The sequence below is a fragment of the Echiichthys vipera genome (genome assembly GCF_963691815.1).
Source record: "Echiichthys vipera genome assembly, chromosome: 23".
NCBI lineage: Eukaryota > Metazoa > Chordata > Actinopteri > Perciformes > Trachinidae > Echiichthys > Echiichthys vipera.
Window position 1 is genome coordinate 11,186,441 of NC_139848.1, and position 16,446 is coordinate 11,202,886.

At 45.6% G+C, this 16,446-nt stretch overlaps 1 protein-coding gene across 2 annotated transcripts in view; it reads left to right on the forward strand.

Annotated features, from left to right (window-relative positions):
• Positions 1–218: 218 nt before the first annotated feature.
• Positions 219–16,446, forward strand: part of nid2a (nidogen 2a (osteonidogen)) — a gene marked incomplete at its 5' end in the record, with an annotated part of 46,389 nt that continues 30,161 nt past the window's right edge. For both annotated transcript variants that reach the window (XM_083938343.1, XM_083938344.1), the window contains 8 exons: positions 219–425; positions 2,550–2,735; positions 3,010–3,126; positions 13,723–13,824; positions 13,928–14,067; positions 14,771–14,903; positions 14,990–15,340; positions 15,815–15,926. In XM_083938343.1, coding sequence (XP_083794469.1) covers positions 219–425; positions 2,550–2,735; positions 3,010–3,126; positions 13,723–13,824; positions 13,928–14,067; positions 14,771–14,903; positions 14,990–15,340; positions 15,815–15,926 — 1,348 coding nt within the window. The remainder of the gene's footprint in view (positions 426–2,549; positions 2,736–3,009; positions 3,127–13,722; positions 13,825–13,927; positions 14,068–14,770; positions 14,904–14,989; positions 15,341–15,814; positions 15,927–16,446) is intronic.

Below are 16,446 nucleotides of genomic sequence, written 5' to 3' on the forward strand. Positions count from 1 at the left end.
CTCCAGCACCGGCACCGGCCCGCTGTCACTCAAGCCGCCTCTGACCAATCACAGCGGGCCTAAACTCCTCCCTCCCTCCCTGCAGAGTATCAGGGGGCTCGGTGGAGAGGAGGAGAGTTCTCCGTCTTTCTGCTGCCTTCTCCTGAGTTCATCTACCTCTCCCCTTCTGCTTGCTCCCTGTCATAGCGCAGAGCTGCTCAATCGACCCCGGCTCTACAATGGAGAGAGGGGGGATACTGGCCGCGTGTCTGCTGTGCTGGAGCTGCGGCGTGTGCGTGGTCACAGCCATCCGGAGGGCTGATATGTTCCCATACGGCACTTTGAGTGGAGATCTGGTCCTGGCAGAGGGCGACGATGAGACCTCCAGGGTGCTGTCCCTGCCCAGACCCTTATACTTCTACGACTCCCTCTTCTCCCAGCTATACGTAAGTAGACTGCATTGACACTGCTTTGCATCCCGACGTCTTTACAGTGTTCCTCCCGTGACAGGGTGAAATTATTATTATTATTATTATTATTATTATTATTATTATTATTATTATTATTCTCCAACTCTCCGCAGGTGAAGTTTGCAGCTGTTGAGTGCCACAGTAGAGCCCTGGCTATTTCTTTTTTATTATTATTATTATAAATTATTGCCTTTACAGTTTGCATGAATATATATTTCATTTCGAGAGTGACAGCATTAGTTATGACATATTCTGACTTCCCCAGCAGTTCATTGATGCGCGCCAGATGGAGGTCAACCTGCGATTAAGAATAAATTGTGCTTGTAATTACTTTGACTGCAGTAGCTCAGTCCATAGGGTCGCCGGTTCGAGTCCCTGTGTGGACCGCTGCCTTTAGGAGGAGGTTCATCTCCTGGGCACTGCCAAAGGTGCTGTTGAGCAAGGCACCGAACCCCCAACTGCTCGGGGTGCTGATCCATTTGGCAGCCCCCTCGCTCTGAGATCTCTCCATTAATTGCATGTACATAGGTCCTGTTTGTGCATGTGTGTGTATTTTGGGCCTGTGAGTGTAACATGAATAATAATAATAATAATAACAGAGTGATAAAATGTTCTTCTTCTAACGCCAGTGATGGAATATGCAATCATTAACGCAAATAAACGTCTCAATCCTTCACTATAAGTTTCATAAAAGGATCAAAAGTGCTGATCGTGCAGAATTGAATGTAATTGGACATTGATGGAAAGTAAAGAGGACACATCCTGCTCATTTGCATATCCTTACTTGTACTTTTGGATTCTACTAGAACATGTTTACACGATTTAATGTCCAAAAAACACATTATTTTTCTCACGCTGTCTATCAGAATATACCTGTGTCAGCCATTGTTTTAGCGCCTGCCTCTTTACGCCCCGGTCTGCTCTGATTGGTCAGCGTTTCATGGCTCTTCTGCGTCTGCGCTCTCGGCGTCTCTGCACCGCCATCGCAGCCGGGGAATGACTTTAACAGTAGCGGCACTTTCTACCTGCATGTGGTATAGTTGTGACATCACAAGTCCACAGTTTCTCGGTACAGACTGTGTGCATTTCTGTGTAGATTGGGAGTTTTTGATACTTCTACAGTGGGGTTTATATCACACTTCAACCTGCTTTGTATAAAAAAGACATTGAAATAACACATGTTACAATACGAGACCTTTAAGTGCACATTTGAGCTACTTAAACAGCATTTTAAGCTACTTAATGCTCAGATGGAGCTACTTTTACTCCACTATATTTATTAATGGCAGCTTTAGTTACTTGTAACTTTGCAAATTCAAATTACAAAATATAATGATTTACTAATAAATTGTGATGGGTTATATAGGTAAAGCTGACCAGCAGTATGTATAGTAGTTATAAATAGCGCCACTTTTACCAGCTGCAACATTAAAGTAATGTACACATTAATGCACCTGTTGTTCAAAACAATAGTACATATTAAACACGATTCAGATATGGGCCATTCTGTATAATGAGTACTTTGGACATGCACATTTAGATGCTAATTTAATGGCAGATAATGGAAGTACGCAAGTAAAGCAAGAGTACCTCCACCAATGATAAAATAAATAGAACATGCAGATATTACCCGCTGGTTTTGCTTTGCCTGACACTAATTATACACATGGTCATGCTCTATTACGCACACTCTATTAATACATCAGGGGGAAAGCCAATAACAGTTGTATGTGGTTTGAATGTTCCCAACACATATTCAGGGACCGGGCCCAGGGATCCTGGAAGGAGCCCCAGAGGTCCTCGAGGAGGTTCCAGTGGTTTACGAGGGAGATCTAGGGGTTCATTATGTGGTTCCTGGGGTCCGGGAGGGGGTTCCAGCAGTGCCCACGGGGCCTTCAGTGGTTTATGAGGGGATATGGGTTCATTAGGAGGTTCCGTGGGTTCATGATGGTGTTTCAGATATTTTCTTAGAGGATTCTGGGGTTTTATGATGGGTTTTGAAGTATTTCGGAGGTCCTAATTCGTCTGCAGGAACGCCATTGGCAGCCATCGTTAAACTGCTGGTTCTCATTATTAATCAGTGTCTCTCTCTGTCTCAAGGTGGCTACCAATGGTATTATATCGGCCCAGGACCTGCCGATGGAGAAGCAATATGTGGACGACGGCTTCCCTACGGATTTCCCTGTGGTGGCTCCGTTTCTGGCTGACATTGACACCAGCGGAGGGCAAGGACAGATTTACTACCGGGTGACCGAAACGCCCAGTGTACTCAACAGAGTGGCCCAGGTCAGTTTATCTCTTGAAACAAATGAAATGAACAGTTGTATGATTGCAAACTGAATACAGACCCTTGTTCGCTTAAAATACTGTTTAAAAGTCTTGGAATGACGTGTTGGGATGAATACGTTTTGCACTGTACTTATCTTCAGATCTGGATTCTTCCTTTTTCCAGTTCTTCATCCATTAGTTCAACCCATTGTACACTCCACCTTTTCTTTTTTTTCTTCTTCCTTCTTTCCCTCCATCATTCATTCATTCATTCATTCATCTGCTCACCCAGGAAGTGAACCGTGGGTTCCCAGATGCAAAATTCACACCCACGCATGTTGTGGTTGCAACGTGGGAGAATGTTGCGGCATATGAAGAACAAACTCGTACCTCCGGACCTTCAAACAAGGTAAGACTGATGTCGGGACTGAGCGCACTAGCTCCAGGCCCCCTTGTCTGTCTGTGTATTCATTTATGACTGAATGAGTTTATCGCCGTAGTTCACAAGTATGTTTTGGTTCTTGTGAGAGACACGATCCCAAATTCCTGGTGGATGTGCATCACTTATAATCAGCCTGGGGTGGGGGGTCTATTTGTAATTCCCCTTCCCCTCCTAATCTGCCTCTTAACCTTTTCACGGGGCCAGAGGTCATCTTTAAAGGTCATCAAAGTGCCCCCCCTCCCGACTCGTTATCCCCTCCTCCAATTCACACACAGGTAGACACAAACATGCCTTGACCATTAATGTTCACATGCTCTGTTGGACTTTACCTCTCTCCCTGTTTGTCTGCCGGTTACCAGTTAATAACTTGGTGTACCATTAAAGTTCTCCTCTGAAGCAACCCAAATCTCACAGAGTGTCTCACGTATACAAACACATCGTGGCACAAAACTAGCCTTTTAACTAGAAGGATTGTGGCTCACCTCAGTGTGGAAGAAGAAGTCAAGTTGGGCAGGCATACAGTCGGTCACTGTGGGCCCCTCCGATTGAGACAACAGGTTATTTCTTAGCATTTGCACAGATTTGACTGAGGGAATTTTGACACATACTGTGGTAATCTGGCGTTAATGGCTTTAAAGTATCCTTTGTGTGTCACAGCCACAACTGCAGCTCCAACTGTCGACCATGTTGATGGTTTTAGAACACTGATGCACCTGTCCCTTTCACCTCACAGAGTATCTTTGCCTCACATTTCTCCCCCCGCGTACCTCTTTCACCTCTCCCGCGCCCCCGAGGGGAGGCACGCCTCACACTTAGAAAGCCTGTGGGGTAAAACTCAATTAACACCTTGGTCATTTTCTAGCAATTGTTGTGGACAGAAGCATGGGATTAGGCACTAATTATAGGGAACATGGGGATTTTCTTGAATTCAAAGCTTAATTTAAACCCAAATAAATATCCGTTGAATATTCACATTAAAAATGTCACTCTCCATATTTGTTAAGTTGTATGCTTGCCTGTAGATAAATGTCACATTTTTGCATTCTCAGCTAACTAAAGCCCCTTTCACACATGCGTTACAAACAGACATTAACCAGCAGGGCTGTATGTGAGAACGAAAATGTCTGAATCGGTTGCAGCGGACATCGAACGGTCTTTACCTTTCCAGCTCCTGAGTGTGAAGTCTGTGAAATCTTTGAGTGACCCGATTGTGCGCAGTATTCACAGCGAGCGAGTGGGCGTGTTAATGGCGCTTCTCCCCGCATCTGGAAGAAAATAAACCTTTAAGGATGAAGAAGAAGAGTTCAAAGTTCAAGGAACGACAAGAGACTCGGCTGTTTATGACCAAATTATGAACCAGCTCCATCACCACGGTGGAATCCCCTTTCATGTCCTGCCTCCATATATTAAGGGGTCAAGCTTCATTAGACCCTCTCTACCTCCTCAATGCACAAGTCTTTCTAATTGCTTTTCAGACTTCACCAAATATAGCCTAAGGGTTCATCCACACATGCCCCCCCCCCCCCCCGTTTTTAAAAAGTTTTCCGTACACATGCCAGCCCAGAAATACCCCAAAAAAATGGAGAAGAAGCGAAGGAGCATGCGCATAAGGCTTGCACGCTGTATACCAACCCAATTGAACAACAAGAAGAAGGCGAAGATGGCGAGTGCAAGATCAAGAAGCAGAACGGAATCGTTAATGATTTTATGTGGATCAGCTGTCCAGACGAAAATGCAAGGGCGGCGTTCTGAGATTCATCCACCCTCGGACCCGTCTACAGAAAATAAGGTTTATGATTTTATGCGGATCAGCTGTCCAGACGAAAATGCAAGGGCAGCGTTCTGAGATTCTTCTTCCCTGGGACCCGTTTACAGAAAATAAGGTTTATGATTTTATGCGGATCAGCTGTCCAGACGAAAATGCAAGGGCGGCGTTCTGAGATTCATCCGCCCTGGGACCCGTTTACAGAAAAAAACTTTTTCAGGCATCCAAAACGCTGCGTCCGTCTCGATGATCGGCCTAAAACGATACAAAACTTTGCGGTCACAGAAAAGCGCGTGTCAGTGTGGACGGCCCCTAAGTCTCAAGACCAAGCCGAGTTAACCCGGATGACATCAATATATGACATCACAAGAGTTCTTTTTACAAACTAAAATGTCTGAAATGCCCCTTTAACATTTTCTAAACACATAATTAATACCAAATGTCATGGTTCTGTCTAGAAACGTTCCTAAGCACGTATGGGCCTTTAAAAGTAAGTGTCACCTTAAGGAAAGAGGCTTTGTTAGTTGGTCTTTGGGAAAGGCTCCAACTAAAGCCAGGTCAAATGAACTTATCGATCAAACAAACAGTGCTTTGTTGTTCCTGGTTCGTAGCATGTGGGATGAAGGGAGTGGATTTAAGCAAAACCCCAGGAGATCCCTCTGTGTCTCTCCCTCCCTCTCTTCTTTCTGTGTGTCCTTTTCTCTAAACTCTCGTGGTCTGGTTTCTTTTAATTCATCCTTCTTTCTTCCTGATTGATCAAAAGCGAAACATTCAAGTAGTCTAGCCGGGATACGCAGCATTAAGCCTTTTACAACACATGGCCAGATGAGTGACTGCTCGGTCTTTGAGCCTCAAGTATTGGAATTAAGTCTCCAGGTCTCTATCCAGTGATGACCAAATACCATTTCGAGCCTGGTGTCCACCTCTGAGAGTGCAAAATGTTTTTACATTTGCTAAGAAAGGGTTTCGTTTTGTTGTTTAAAGGGTCTGTGGGGCTTGTCAGATTGGAGCAGTCTGTGTCCCGGCTGGGATTCGCTTCAGTGGCTCTCTCTCTCTCCCTCTCTACGGACTGATAGCATCTTCCTTTGAAGTGATTAGCCAGAGGTGCTGGGTGGGGTGCGTTGGGGGTAGAGTGGTATGTGTGTGTGAACTGATTATCTTGAGGTGTGTGTTTGTCGGGTATTAGGGGTGATGGGGCGGGGGAGGGGGTGGCCTGTGTGGTGTTTGGGGGTCGGATATGGAGATGAGAGAAAAGTAGAGCCCAAGAGAGGGAGAGAGAGTTCACATCCCTAAAAAGTGGGCTTGTGTTTTCTATGAAATTAGTCTTAAAGAGGCTATTACCATAATTGGAAAGTAATTGCCTCACTTGAAACCTATAACACACACTCTGTTGTATCTACCGCCATGTACCCCAATTTGCTAATGACCAGAGCCATTTACACAGAATCTGGCCTTCTGTATGTGGATGTTTTAAGAAGTGTTGACCAGGTTTTACTCTAATCCTTCTTCACATGAGGACACCTGTCATGTTGGCGGATGCTGTTACACAGTTGCTCTTCCACTTCCATCAACGTCATCGTTCTTTGAAGCATAAATCACCTTTTTGGCTGCAGAATGCAAGATGTGCTTTTTCATCACCCGCAAAAAGTCAATGTGGAAATCCAAGAATTTGATTTTATATGTTGATACTAACACAGGAATGTGCATGTTCACAAACTCACTAGCTTTTACAAGATTATAGGAGTTGCAAATTCATTATTATACTAAAGGAATAGCTTGACAATTTTGGCAAATACTCTAATTCAACCAATCGGGCCGTGGTCGGCAAGCGAACCGCGCCTAGGAGCGTGAGGTTGCACTCACACTGGTCAAACGAACTAGACTTTAGCCATGAAACGTGTTTGGGCACAGTACAGATGGACAGTGTGAGTGCACCCTAAGGGCCAATGCGTGTGACGTGTTACGGCGTGATGGCGTATGGACAGCAAGAAGCATTGGCCAGCGGCCAGGCAGTGTGAGTACAAACGGGGCTGGGGCGCGGGGGGAGAGGGAGGGGGGACAAATACCCTAAAGCCCGGGTCGCGGTGCGGAAGGACAGTGTGAGTGCGCCCTAAAAGATAAAGCTAGAGCCAGCAGAGTCACTTAGCTTAGCATAGTTAAAGCTTCACGATATTCCACTCGCCGACAGTTTCTGGAGCTCCCAGATCAGAGGCAAATCGGCATTGGCTTGGCACTTGCAAATCTACCTTAAAGCGTTACGTGTTTCGTGTGGGGTGGCGCAGATGCGAATACCGTGTTAGTCCTCACGCGTGTTTTCAACACCAAAACACCCGACACACACACAGAAGATTCCTCCTGGTGAACATCCTTCAAATGTGTGACAGCCCCCAGTCAGTCATGTAGTGAGATGATTAATCCTTATGACATTAACAGCACCTTCATTATGCAATACGCATTATGCTTATTATTACATATCCACCACATAACACGTGTCCTCAGCTTCCCCTCATGAGAGCTTTCCTGTACATGAGCAGTAATTTGGAAGTGGAATGTGATTTTACACTTGACCCCAGTCGACCTTTTCTTTCTTATTTGCACGTAGCCGTCCCCTCGTGCCCACTTCAAAGATGTATGTGCAAAAACAGAAAGCGTTGTAAGTTGTAACGGCATATTACATGCCTGCTGTGTGGAGGTGAGACTAGGGCTGGAGGAATGAGTAAATGGACTCCTCTGTTGGATTCAGCCCTCGCCTTTCATGTTGCTGCCTTGCCTTCTGTCCATATGGCCTCGTCTTTTTCGTAGCACAATAGGAACTATTGTTTCTGTTGGTGCTATTTGTTGTTTCTGGGGCGGCCTCTTGCAGTGGCACAAGGGGTATCCTTGAAATATGTTCATCGACGTTCAAAGCAGAGTCGGATTGGGTTTTCATAATACCTTAGGGTCTGCTCACACTGTCCTCCCGGACCACGACCCGGACTTTAGGGTACTTGTCCCCCCTCCCTCTCCCTCCCCCCGCGCCCCAGCCCCGTTTGTACTCACACTGCCAGGGCCTCGGCCAATGCTTCTTGCTGTCCAACAACACGTCACACGCATTGATCGCGTGTGTGTGGCTTTGTTTGCAAATCTTTCCATAGACCTCGGAGTTTTTGTGCGTCTTGTCGACTGTTTTTGAATATTTTCATCCGACCAAATCTGCAGTAAACACTCCACCTCCCCATCACACCAACGTGAACCTTTCACCGCCATTGTTGTTGTTGTTAAATGTCCGCGCATGGTCCGTCCTTCTATTTACATGTCCGAACAGGCGGACATAACGCTACTGCCGTAGGGCTCGTGCTCGTACACGTGCGCACGCTCGTGCTCGTACATGTGCAAACGGCTCCGCTAAAGCCCACCTCATTCAAGCGGACCGTGGACGGTCCGCTGGCCGCAGTTGAGCGCGGAGCGGGTGCACTCACATGGCTTAAAGGTACTAGGCTTTAGCTGAAAAACCGGTTTTGGCCGCGGCCAAAAGGACAGTGTGATCACGCCCTTATTCTGTCCTCATGTCTTGGGATTATTAACCATTGAGCCTTTCTATACCACAACCAGTAACAAAAGTTTTTGCATATCCCTGTGGCGGTGTAGCTCAATAATAGCCGTTCAGATGACTCATGTGTTTCACTTGGGCACAGAATTGAGACTTGGGACCTTGACAGCTTTACTAATTACTAGTAAAGTCATAGAGCTCTGGTTTTTAGTTGCGGGTAAGACGTTCATGTTCACAAACCTTTCAGGATCTAAGAAAAGCAGCTATGGTTTTACCCACCATGTGTACTTGGGTCGATCAAAAAGGTTTTGAAGGGCTTTCATAAACCCCGAAGTTGTACAATTTCCTCAAGCTTAAGAAGAGCAGGGAATCCTTTTGAGTCCAGCTGAAGCTATAACAGGAAAGCCACCCAAAAGATCGGAGCAGGGATTTTCATATGACAACAGTGAAATACTTACTGGACTGTTCCTGGCCACAAGCCTGGGCTGTGTGTGTGTGTGTGTGTGTGTGTGTGTGTGTGTGTGTTTGTGTGTGTGTGTGTGTGTGTGTGTGCCAGTTCCCACGCTGTAGGCAGTTCCGTTTGTAGCACTCTGGTGAGGCTGGCAACTGGCCTGCAGCTGCTCTCCTTCTCTCTCTGCCTGTTTGCAGCTGTGCTGCGGCCGACAAGCAGAAAAACCAGCAACCAACAAGCAAGTGTAGCACGTTCATCCAGACTTCCCTCTGTCTCTGTCTCCCTCTCTTCCTCGGGATGTTCCCGGCTAACCGAAGTGGAAATCCAGCTCGAGATAATTATAACAGGATTCAGAACATTCGCTGCAGAGTGTTGAGTCACTTATTGGAAACACAGGAAAGATGAGAAGTCAACGATCTTAAGCGAGGCAGAGTAGACTAAACTATGTCAAGACGGAGTAGATTAGACCAATAAATAAACAAGGGCTGGGAAACACGCTCACATGCATTAACAGCTTCTTTTTCAATTTGATAAATGTATGTGTTGACCTTGAAGTTTCGAAGTCTACATACACACATTTCATGGTTGCAAAAGCTACCATTAATTCAAAACAGGCAAATAGCACTAGGTCTACTTTAAAGGTATAGTTTGGCATTGAGGGAAATGTGCTTATTCACTTTCTAGCCAACAGTTAGATAAGGAGATTGACGCCACAGCCACACTGATGTGTTCATGCTTACCTGAACTGGTGATTCTTGGAATACGGTTTATAAGTAAATTAAGGGCGCGCTCACACTATCCTCCCGGACCACGACCCGGACTTTAGGGTACTTGTCCCCCCTCCCTCTCCCCCCCGCGCCCCAGCCCCGTTTGTACTCACACTACCTGGGCCTCGGCCAATACTTCTTGCTGTCCATACGCCTTCAAGCCGTAACACGTCACACGCATTGATCGCGTGTGTGTGGCTTTGTTTACAAATCTTTCCATAGACCTCGGAGTTTTTGTGCGTCTTGTCGACTGTTTTTTAATCTTTTCATCCGACCAAATCTGCAGTAAACACAACGTGAACCTTTCACCACCATTGTTGTTGTTGTTAAATGTCCGCGCATGGTCCGTCCTTCTATTTACATGTCCGAACAGGCGGACATAACGCTACTGCCGTAGGGCTCGTGCTCGTGCTCGTACACGTGCGCACGCTCGTGCTCGTACATGTGCAAACGGCTCCGCTAAAGCCCACCTATTTCAAGCGGGCCGTGGCGGCCCAGCTGGCCGCAGTTGAGCGCGGAGCGGGTGCGCTCACACTACTTAAAAGGTACTAGACTTTAGCTGAAAAACCGGTTTTGGCCGCGGCCAAAAGGATAGTGTGAGCACGCTATAAGTGTAAAAGAACTTCTGGTTTACAGCGTTAAGCTGTTAGGTATTTCTAGACTCTCAAACCCCCACCGTGCAGCAGACTGATGATGTTACCACCTAAACCTTAAAGGACGACCCTGACAACAAACGTTAGTCCCGGAGACAATTAGCGCATGCATGTGTCTGTATGGTGTGAGGAGTGTGAGGACTCTCCTTAAAAAAGGTGTAACAAAATGCCTGTAGGGAGGTTTAGTGTGTGTGTGTGTGTGTGTGTGTGTGTGTGTGTGTGTGTGTGTGTGTGTGTGTGTGTGTGTGTGTGTTTGTGTGTGTGTGTGTGTGTGTATGTTTGTGTGTGTGTGTGTGTGTGCAGTGGGGGGTTTTCGGAGCACATACTCACATACATACTGAGCTACACACCGTCTCAAAGTCTTTGATGTGTGTTGGCTGCAATTTGTTGTCTTCCAGCTGTGAGTCTGTAAAGCACACCAGGACTACTTTACACACACACACACACAGAGTCAAACACAGCAAATGACCACACAGATAGAGGAGGGATGGTGAAGGAGAAATGGCCTTATTCTGTTTCTTGAAAGGATTAATACCACTCTCATGTCCGAACGGTAAATAATAACGTACACTCTAAAATGTCTGACATTGACTTTACTGACTGTACTGCACTGTAATTGTGCAAAATTTGTCACTAAAGAGGTAAGAATCAAATGGATCCCAGGCAAGCTATAGTTGCTATGTCATTAATACATAAACCAATCGTTGTGGAATATGCGAAACGCGACTTCGACACAACACCGGCAAATAAGAGTGGACTAGTGGCCAGTACATAGAGAAAACACAGTGCCATCGCAGCTGTCAGAAACTGTAACAAGCTAACAAACAACAGAAACGAATAACTGACGCTAACTTTTATGCATTCCAGGCAATCCATCCAGTAATTGGTGAGTTATTTCAGTGAAATATGAAATATCACAAAACGATCTAAGATCATATAGATGGTGGTCAGAAATAACACGTTGAGAGACGCACACATCCCATTTGCAGGGCTGTTGCGCCTTTTATCACGCCCCACGGCGCCCTCTTTCCTTTTCTCTACCGACAGTTGTGCTATACTGCATAAAATTGCTTTTTTTATGGTCCGGGGGTTTGATTAACGGTGCAGATCGGCTCGTACAGTACTCGTCCTGACAGATTTAGAAAGTCCTGGGTTCCAGTGGCTGTTGGCCTTCTTAACAACTGATAGCACTGTGGTCACTTTGACTCCTTATTTTATCCAGTTCTATCAAGTGAAGCACTGTTGCACGTTGTTTGTTGATTGATGATTGTTTATTGTTGTCCCATGTCACTCATGTCATTGTGTATTCCATCTCTTTTAACTATTAGGTCTTTGGCATCATATGTGTAATTACTATTGTGCATTTGACTGTTGTTTTTGCTGCTGACTGTACTGCAAATTGGGGACAATGAAGATATATTGACTTGTACACACTAGACACTTCTTTTGCTTCCAGAATGCTTGCGTTCTGCGTGAATTCACACCTGTGGGTGACATCGCGCCGCCTTGTTTGGTCTGTGTGAATGAAGGAAAAGCCAGCGTTGCGACGTACCTTCATGGCGGCGCTGTTGAATAAACTGCGCAGAACGGGTTACTGACTCACATTTTCTATTGCTGACTTAACTTTTCATAACTGCATCCTCTTTTCTGTCTGCCCGTATTTCTCCCGCTGTAAACCAGACCTATGGCCTCTCTCCCGACTCTCTCAACCCCCCCGCATCCTTTCATCTCTCTGCCCTCGCCTCCCCCTCCCAGGATAAAGGAGGGATAACAGGAGAGAAAAATACACACATTTAGAAAGGATATTAAGGACAAAAGAAAAAGCGGATCCCCTCTCGTAGCTCCAGCCTCTTCTCCTCTTAAAAGACAGAAAAAAAAAAAAGAAAAGACCCCCTCCTCAGTAATTACAAAGAGCCCAGAGGCTACAAAGCTCTCCCCGCCCACAAACAACAAGATAGTTTAAAGATGTTGATGTAAACAATTAGGAACACACACATACGTTCACATGAGATGAAAATAGGTGGAGAACCATCTGGGCTTGCGTGCATGCTTGTATGAGTGTGTATGTGTGCGCACCCCACGTCTCACATTGTAACAATGTCTGGTTTGGATGTTGTAACATCATCGTGAAAGATGCCTAGACACACAGGAAGACAGCTGTGGAGATCAACATCTGGGCTGGGGGTTGAGAGACCGAGGTGTGTGTACATTTCTTGTGTGTGTGTGTGTGTGCGGTGTGTGTGTGTGTGTGTATGCGTACAGATAATGTGATTGTGTCCCAAAGGAAAACAACATGGGATCACTCACAGTCTTCCTCTCATTCACCAAATCTGTTTTTTTAACTGCGGTTTTGGGAGGCAGAGTGGGCTGGGCGTCGCTGTGCACACGTAGGAAAGAAGTCCCTCATATCCAGCGTTTAGAAACAAAGTCCGAAGTTGCTCGATTGATCAGTTCATACTTATTCCATTCGGTTGTTTCCTCCTAATTTGTGCAAATTAGACGCCAGGATATTTCAATAATTAGTGGCGGTCGCCAGAGGGGGGGTGTGAAGGGGGAGAAGTCTCAACATGAACCCAGCAGAGGAAGAGGAGGAGACACAGGGAGGAGAGAGGAGGTGTGAAGTTTAAATATTAGGAGTGAGTGTATAATCTTAGGGTGGTTGAGCTGGGTTGCACGCACAGGAAGTGACCTCATCCTTCTGATACCCGCAGAGCTGAAAATGATCGGTAGACTCAATGCTCTGTACTACGGCGTCCACTTTGGCCATAAGCGGTAATTGCAATTAAAATGGTACGTTGAATTTTTCTCTCGAGGCAGTTGCTTCACAGACAATTACAGACCAGACTATGATCAAATAAAGACTAAATTAGCCACGCAAAAACTTGAATTGCTAATCTGAACAGGTGAAATAATCTCATCCTATCTCATCTCATCTTCAGCCTCTTATCCGGGGTCAGGTCGCGGGGGCAGCAGCTCAGCAGGGGACCCAAACTTCCCTTTCCCGGGCCACATTAACCAGGTGGATCCTGGGGCGTTCCCAGGCCAGTGTGGAGATCTAATCTCTCCACCTAGTCCTGGGTCTTCCCCGAGGCCTCCTCCCAGCTGGATGTGCCTGGAACACCTCCCTAGGGAGGCGCCCAGGGTTCATCCTTACTAGATGATCCTGAACCACCTCAACTTGCTCCTTTCAACGCAAATACTAAATAGACTAAAAACTTAAAATATTCTTTTCTTCCATTTCTTTCTTTTCTCTCCGTATGCGTCATTGAATATGCCAATAAACCACATTGCTATGACTGCGAAGTTTACCCGGGAAATTCCGTTGAACTACCAGTGCGAGAGGTTACCTTTACCTGTCATTCTGGATCAAACTGATGGTGTCTCTTCTTTCTCTTTAGTTCAATACGTTCCAGGCAGTAATTGGGTACGATGAGACCGATTCATACGCTCTCTTCCTCTACCCTGAAGGTGGCCTGAACTTCTTTGGGACACGACCAAAGGTAAACTGGGTATTAGCTTAAACATTTTACCAGCGCAGCACTTGTAGACGTTACCGTTACAGTTAATTTTTGGAGTGAAATGTTTCTTTCTGTCTATCTCTAGGAGTCTTATAATGTTGAGATAGAGCTTCCTGCTAGAGTGGGCTTCAGCAGAGGAGAAATCGCATATCTGATCTTCTCCCGAACTGAGGGGCCTCACTACAGCGTTACCAGCGATGAGCAGAGTGTTAAGAACCTCTACCAGTAAGTTGTAAAACTCAAAGTTGCGTTACAGTCACACCTGGCAACATTGTTAGTACCTCTGAGTGGCTAGGGAAACAGAAATGTCTGAAAAATACTCTTGTTGTTGAAGTAAAGGTTCACGTGATAATGATGTAGGTTTGTTTTGAACTTGAGGTTAATAATGTGACACTGAAATCTGCATTTAGCTCGATAAACTTTTGTATAAAACACCATAAATTGCAACTAGTAAAGAAAGATAACGTTTGACTCCACAAAGAAGAAAGCTACAGTAGTAAGCTAGCTAGTAAAAACTACCACTAGAAAGCTACTAGCTAGATCTAGCTAACTACTGTAGATAGCTAGTTTGCTTTGCTCAATTTGCCTGCTAGCTAGCTTTTACTAACTAATTGAGTAAATCTGCTGTTATTAGCTAGCTGTTGTTGTTAACAGGTAACACAGCCGTAAGGCTAGCTTTTATTAAATTCAGTATTTTGGTAAAATCAGTGTGTTTATAGAGAGTTAGCTAACAAGTCAGTGAACAGGATATGGCGGTTCGATACTGTAGCTGTGGAGCTAATTACTTCCAATATGTTATGACATGTTACTGGAGAACATGCTCAGGTGTAATTAATATCATTGATTAGGATATAAACCTGTGAGGTTAGAACTCACACTCACTCACGCACTCAGACTGGACTGTGGGCTCACGCTGTCTGTTTTCTAGGGTTGGTAATACAGGAATTCCAGGCGTTTGGCTTTTCCACACCGGGAACCGTTACTCTTTCGACAACATTGTTCCTGCATCCATTGGTGGTCTCCTTGTTACTCCACCAACTGGAGGACATGGCCTCTCCCTGGTAATTTATTTTTTTGCGTAATTTATTTTATGTACAGTCAAGATTTGTTTTTGTGACACCGAGTCCTCCATGGTTTATTCTTCTAGGACACCACCACCGCCGAGTACGGTGAGTTTGAGGACTATCCAGACAACACGTTCGACCCTGATAACCAGGAAGAAGAAGATGATTATCCTCTCACAGGCGGGGACCCTGAATTCCAGCCAGCCCCCGCTGGTGGTGACCACCCAGAGCCCATTCAACCAGCAAGTCCAGACGCTCCCTCCTCGCATTCAGAAGATTCTGGTCATCAGGTGTCATATGGCAGCGAAGATGTGCCATTGACCTCTGAACCCAGATACAATTCCGAGCCAGCAGAGAGGCAGTACGCTCCCCCTAATGTTCCAGAAAGAGTACCAGAGGGAGATGCTCAGCGGACTCAGGAACAGCAACCACAGGTAACACTAAAACTTCTCTGCTCATGAAATGAATTAACATGTTAGGCAACAAACCCCACCGGCCAAAGACAACTGGAACATATGCAACTGTGCTTTTTTAACGTGGGCCTGAATCAGGTTTTTACTGGCATCAACCACAAACATCGCAAAGCTGCTCGGCCATGTTTATGTGTTATGATATGAGAAAGAGCAGAATGTAAACTGCCAGTGCTGTCAGTACTCGAAACGATTTGAAATCATAGTCGCCTTATTGTAAATTGTGCGGTTATAGTGGAATGCTCTTTCGGAGACAGTATGGTGATGGACAACTGCGATCATTATACCCTACATACTATATACAATATGTAAAGTATGCACAGATCATAGCTCTCTGGTTTTGCAGCATCTGGAGAGAGTTAAAAAGTATTGGCTTGGCTCTCAATGACAACAGGAAAAACATACTTGGAGTTAAACATGCCCTATTCCCCCCTGTAGCTTCCTCTGGAGGTGGTGGACGTCTACCCCCCTCACAGAAACGAACCACCTCTTTCCCCTGGAGGTCACGTGGTCAGCGTGGACGAAGACGATGTTGATTTTGACACGGGGGGTAAGAGACAAACCATGTGTCTTCATGAATATGGATAGTTATATGCAGATGTGTGTCTGCGAAACGTATGAAAGGATGGTTACTTTGAGAAGCGGGAGGGTAACGTTACCTTGCCCTCTGCCGCGGAGCCGCTCAGCAGCTGGCAGTACAATACTGCCGTTGTGCTGGGCAGCTCCCAGGTGTGTTTGTGTGTGGGTGTGTGTGTGTCCAAAACTCCCTCCCCTGCAACTACCCCCACAGACTTTTGCCATAAATAAGAATGAGTTCTCAGTCAACTTCCCTGGTTACATAAGGGTCGGGTAATATGATTTTTCTTAGAGGTGAAAAGAACAGATTTTCTCTCCCCCCAGAAATAATGACCGTATTTTTAGAATAAAGCCAGCTCTTCTTTTTAAACATTTTGTTCTGCGTCCCATCAATCTATAATCCTTGTGTGTTTGAAGGAAAACTAGATTTGACTCAATATACCAGGCAAAACCAGGATAACTGCGTGTACAGTACGAAGTATGTGTATATGAAT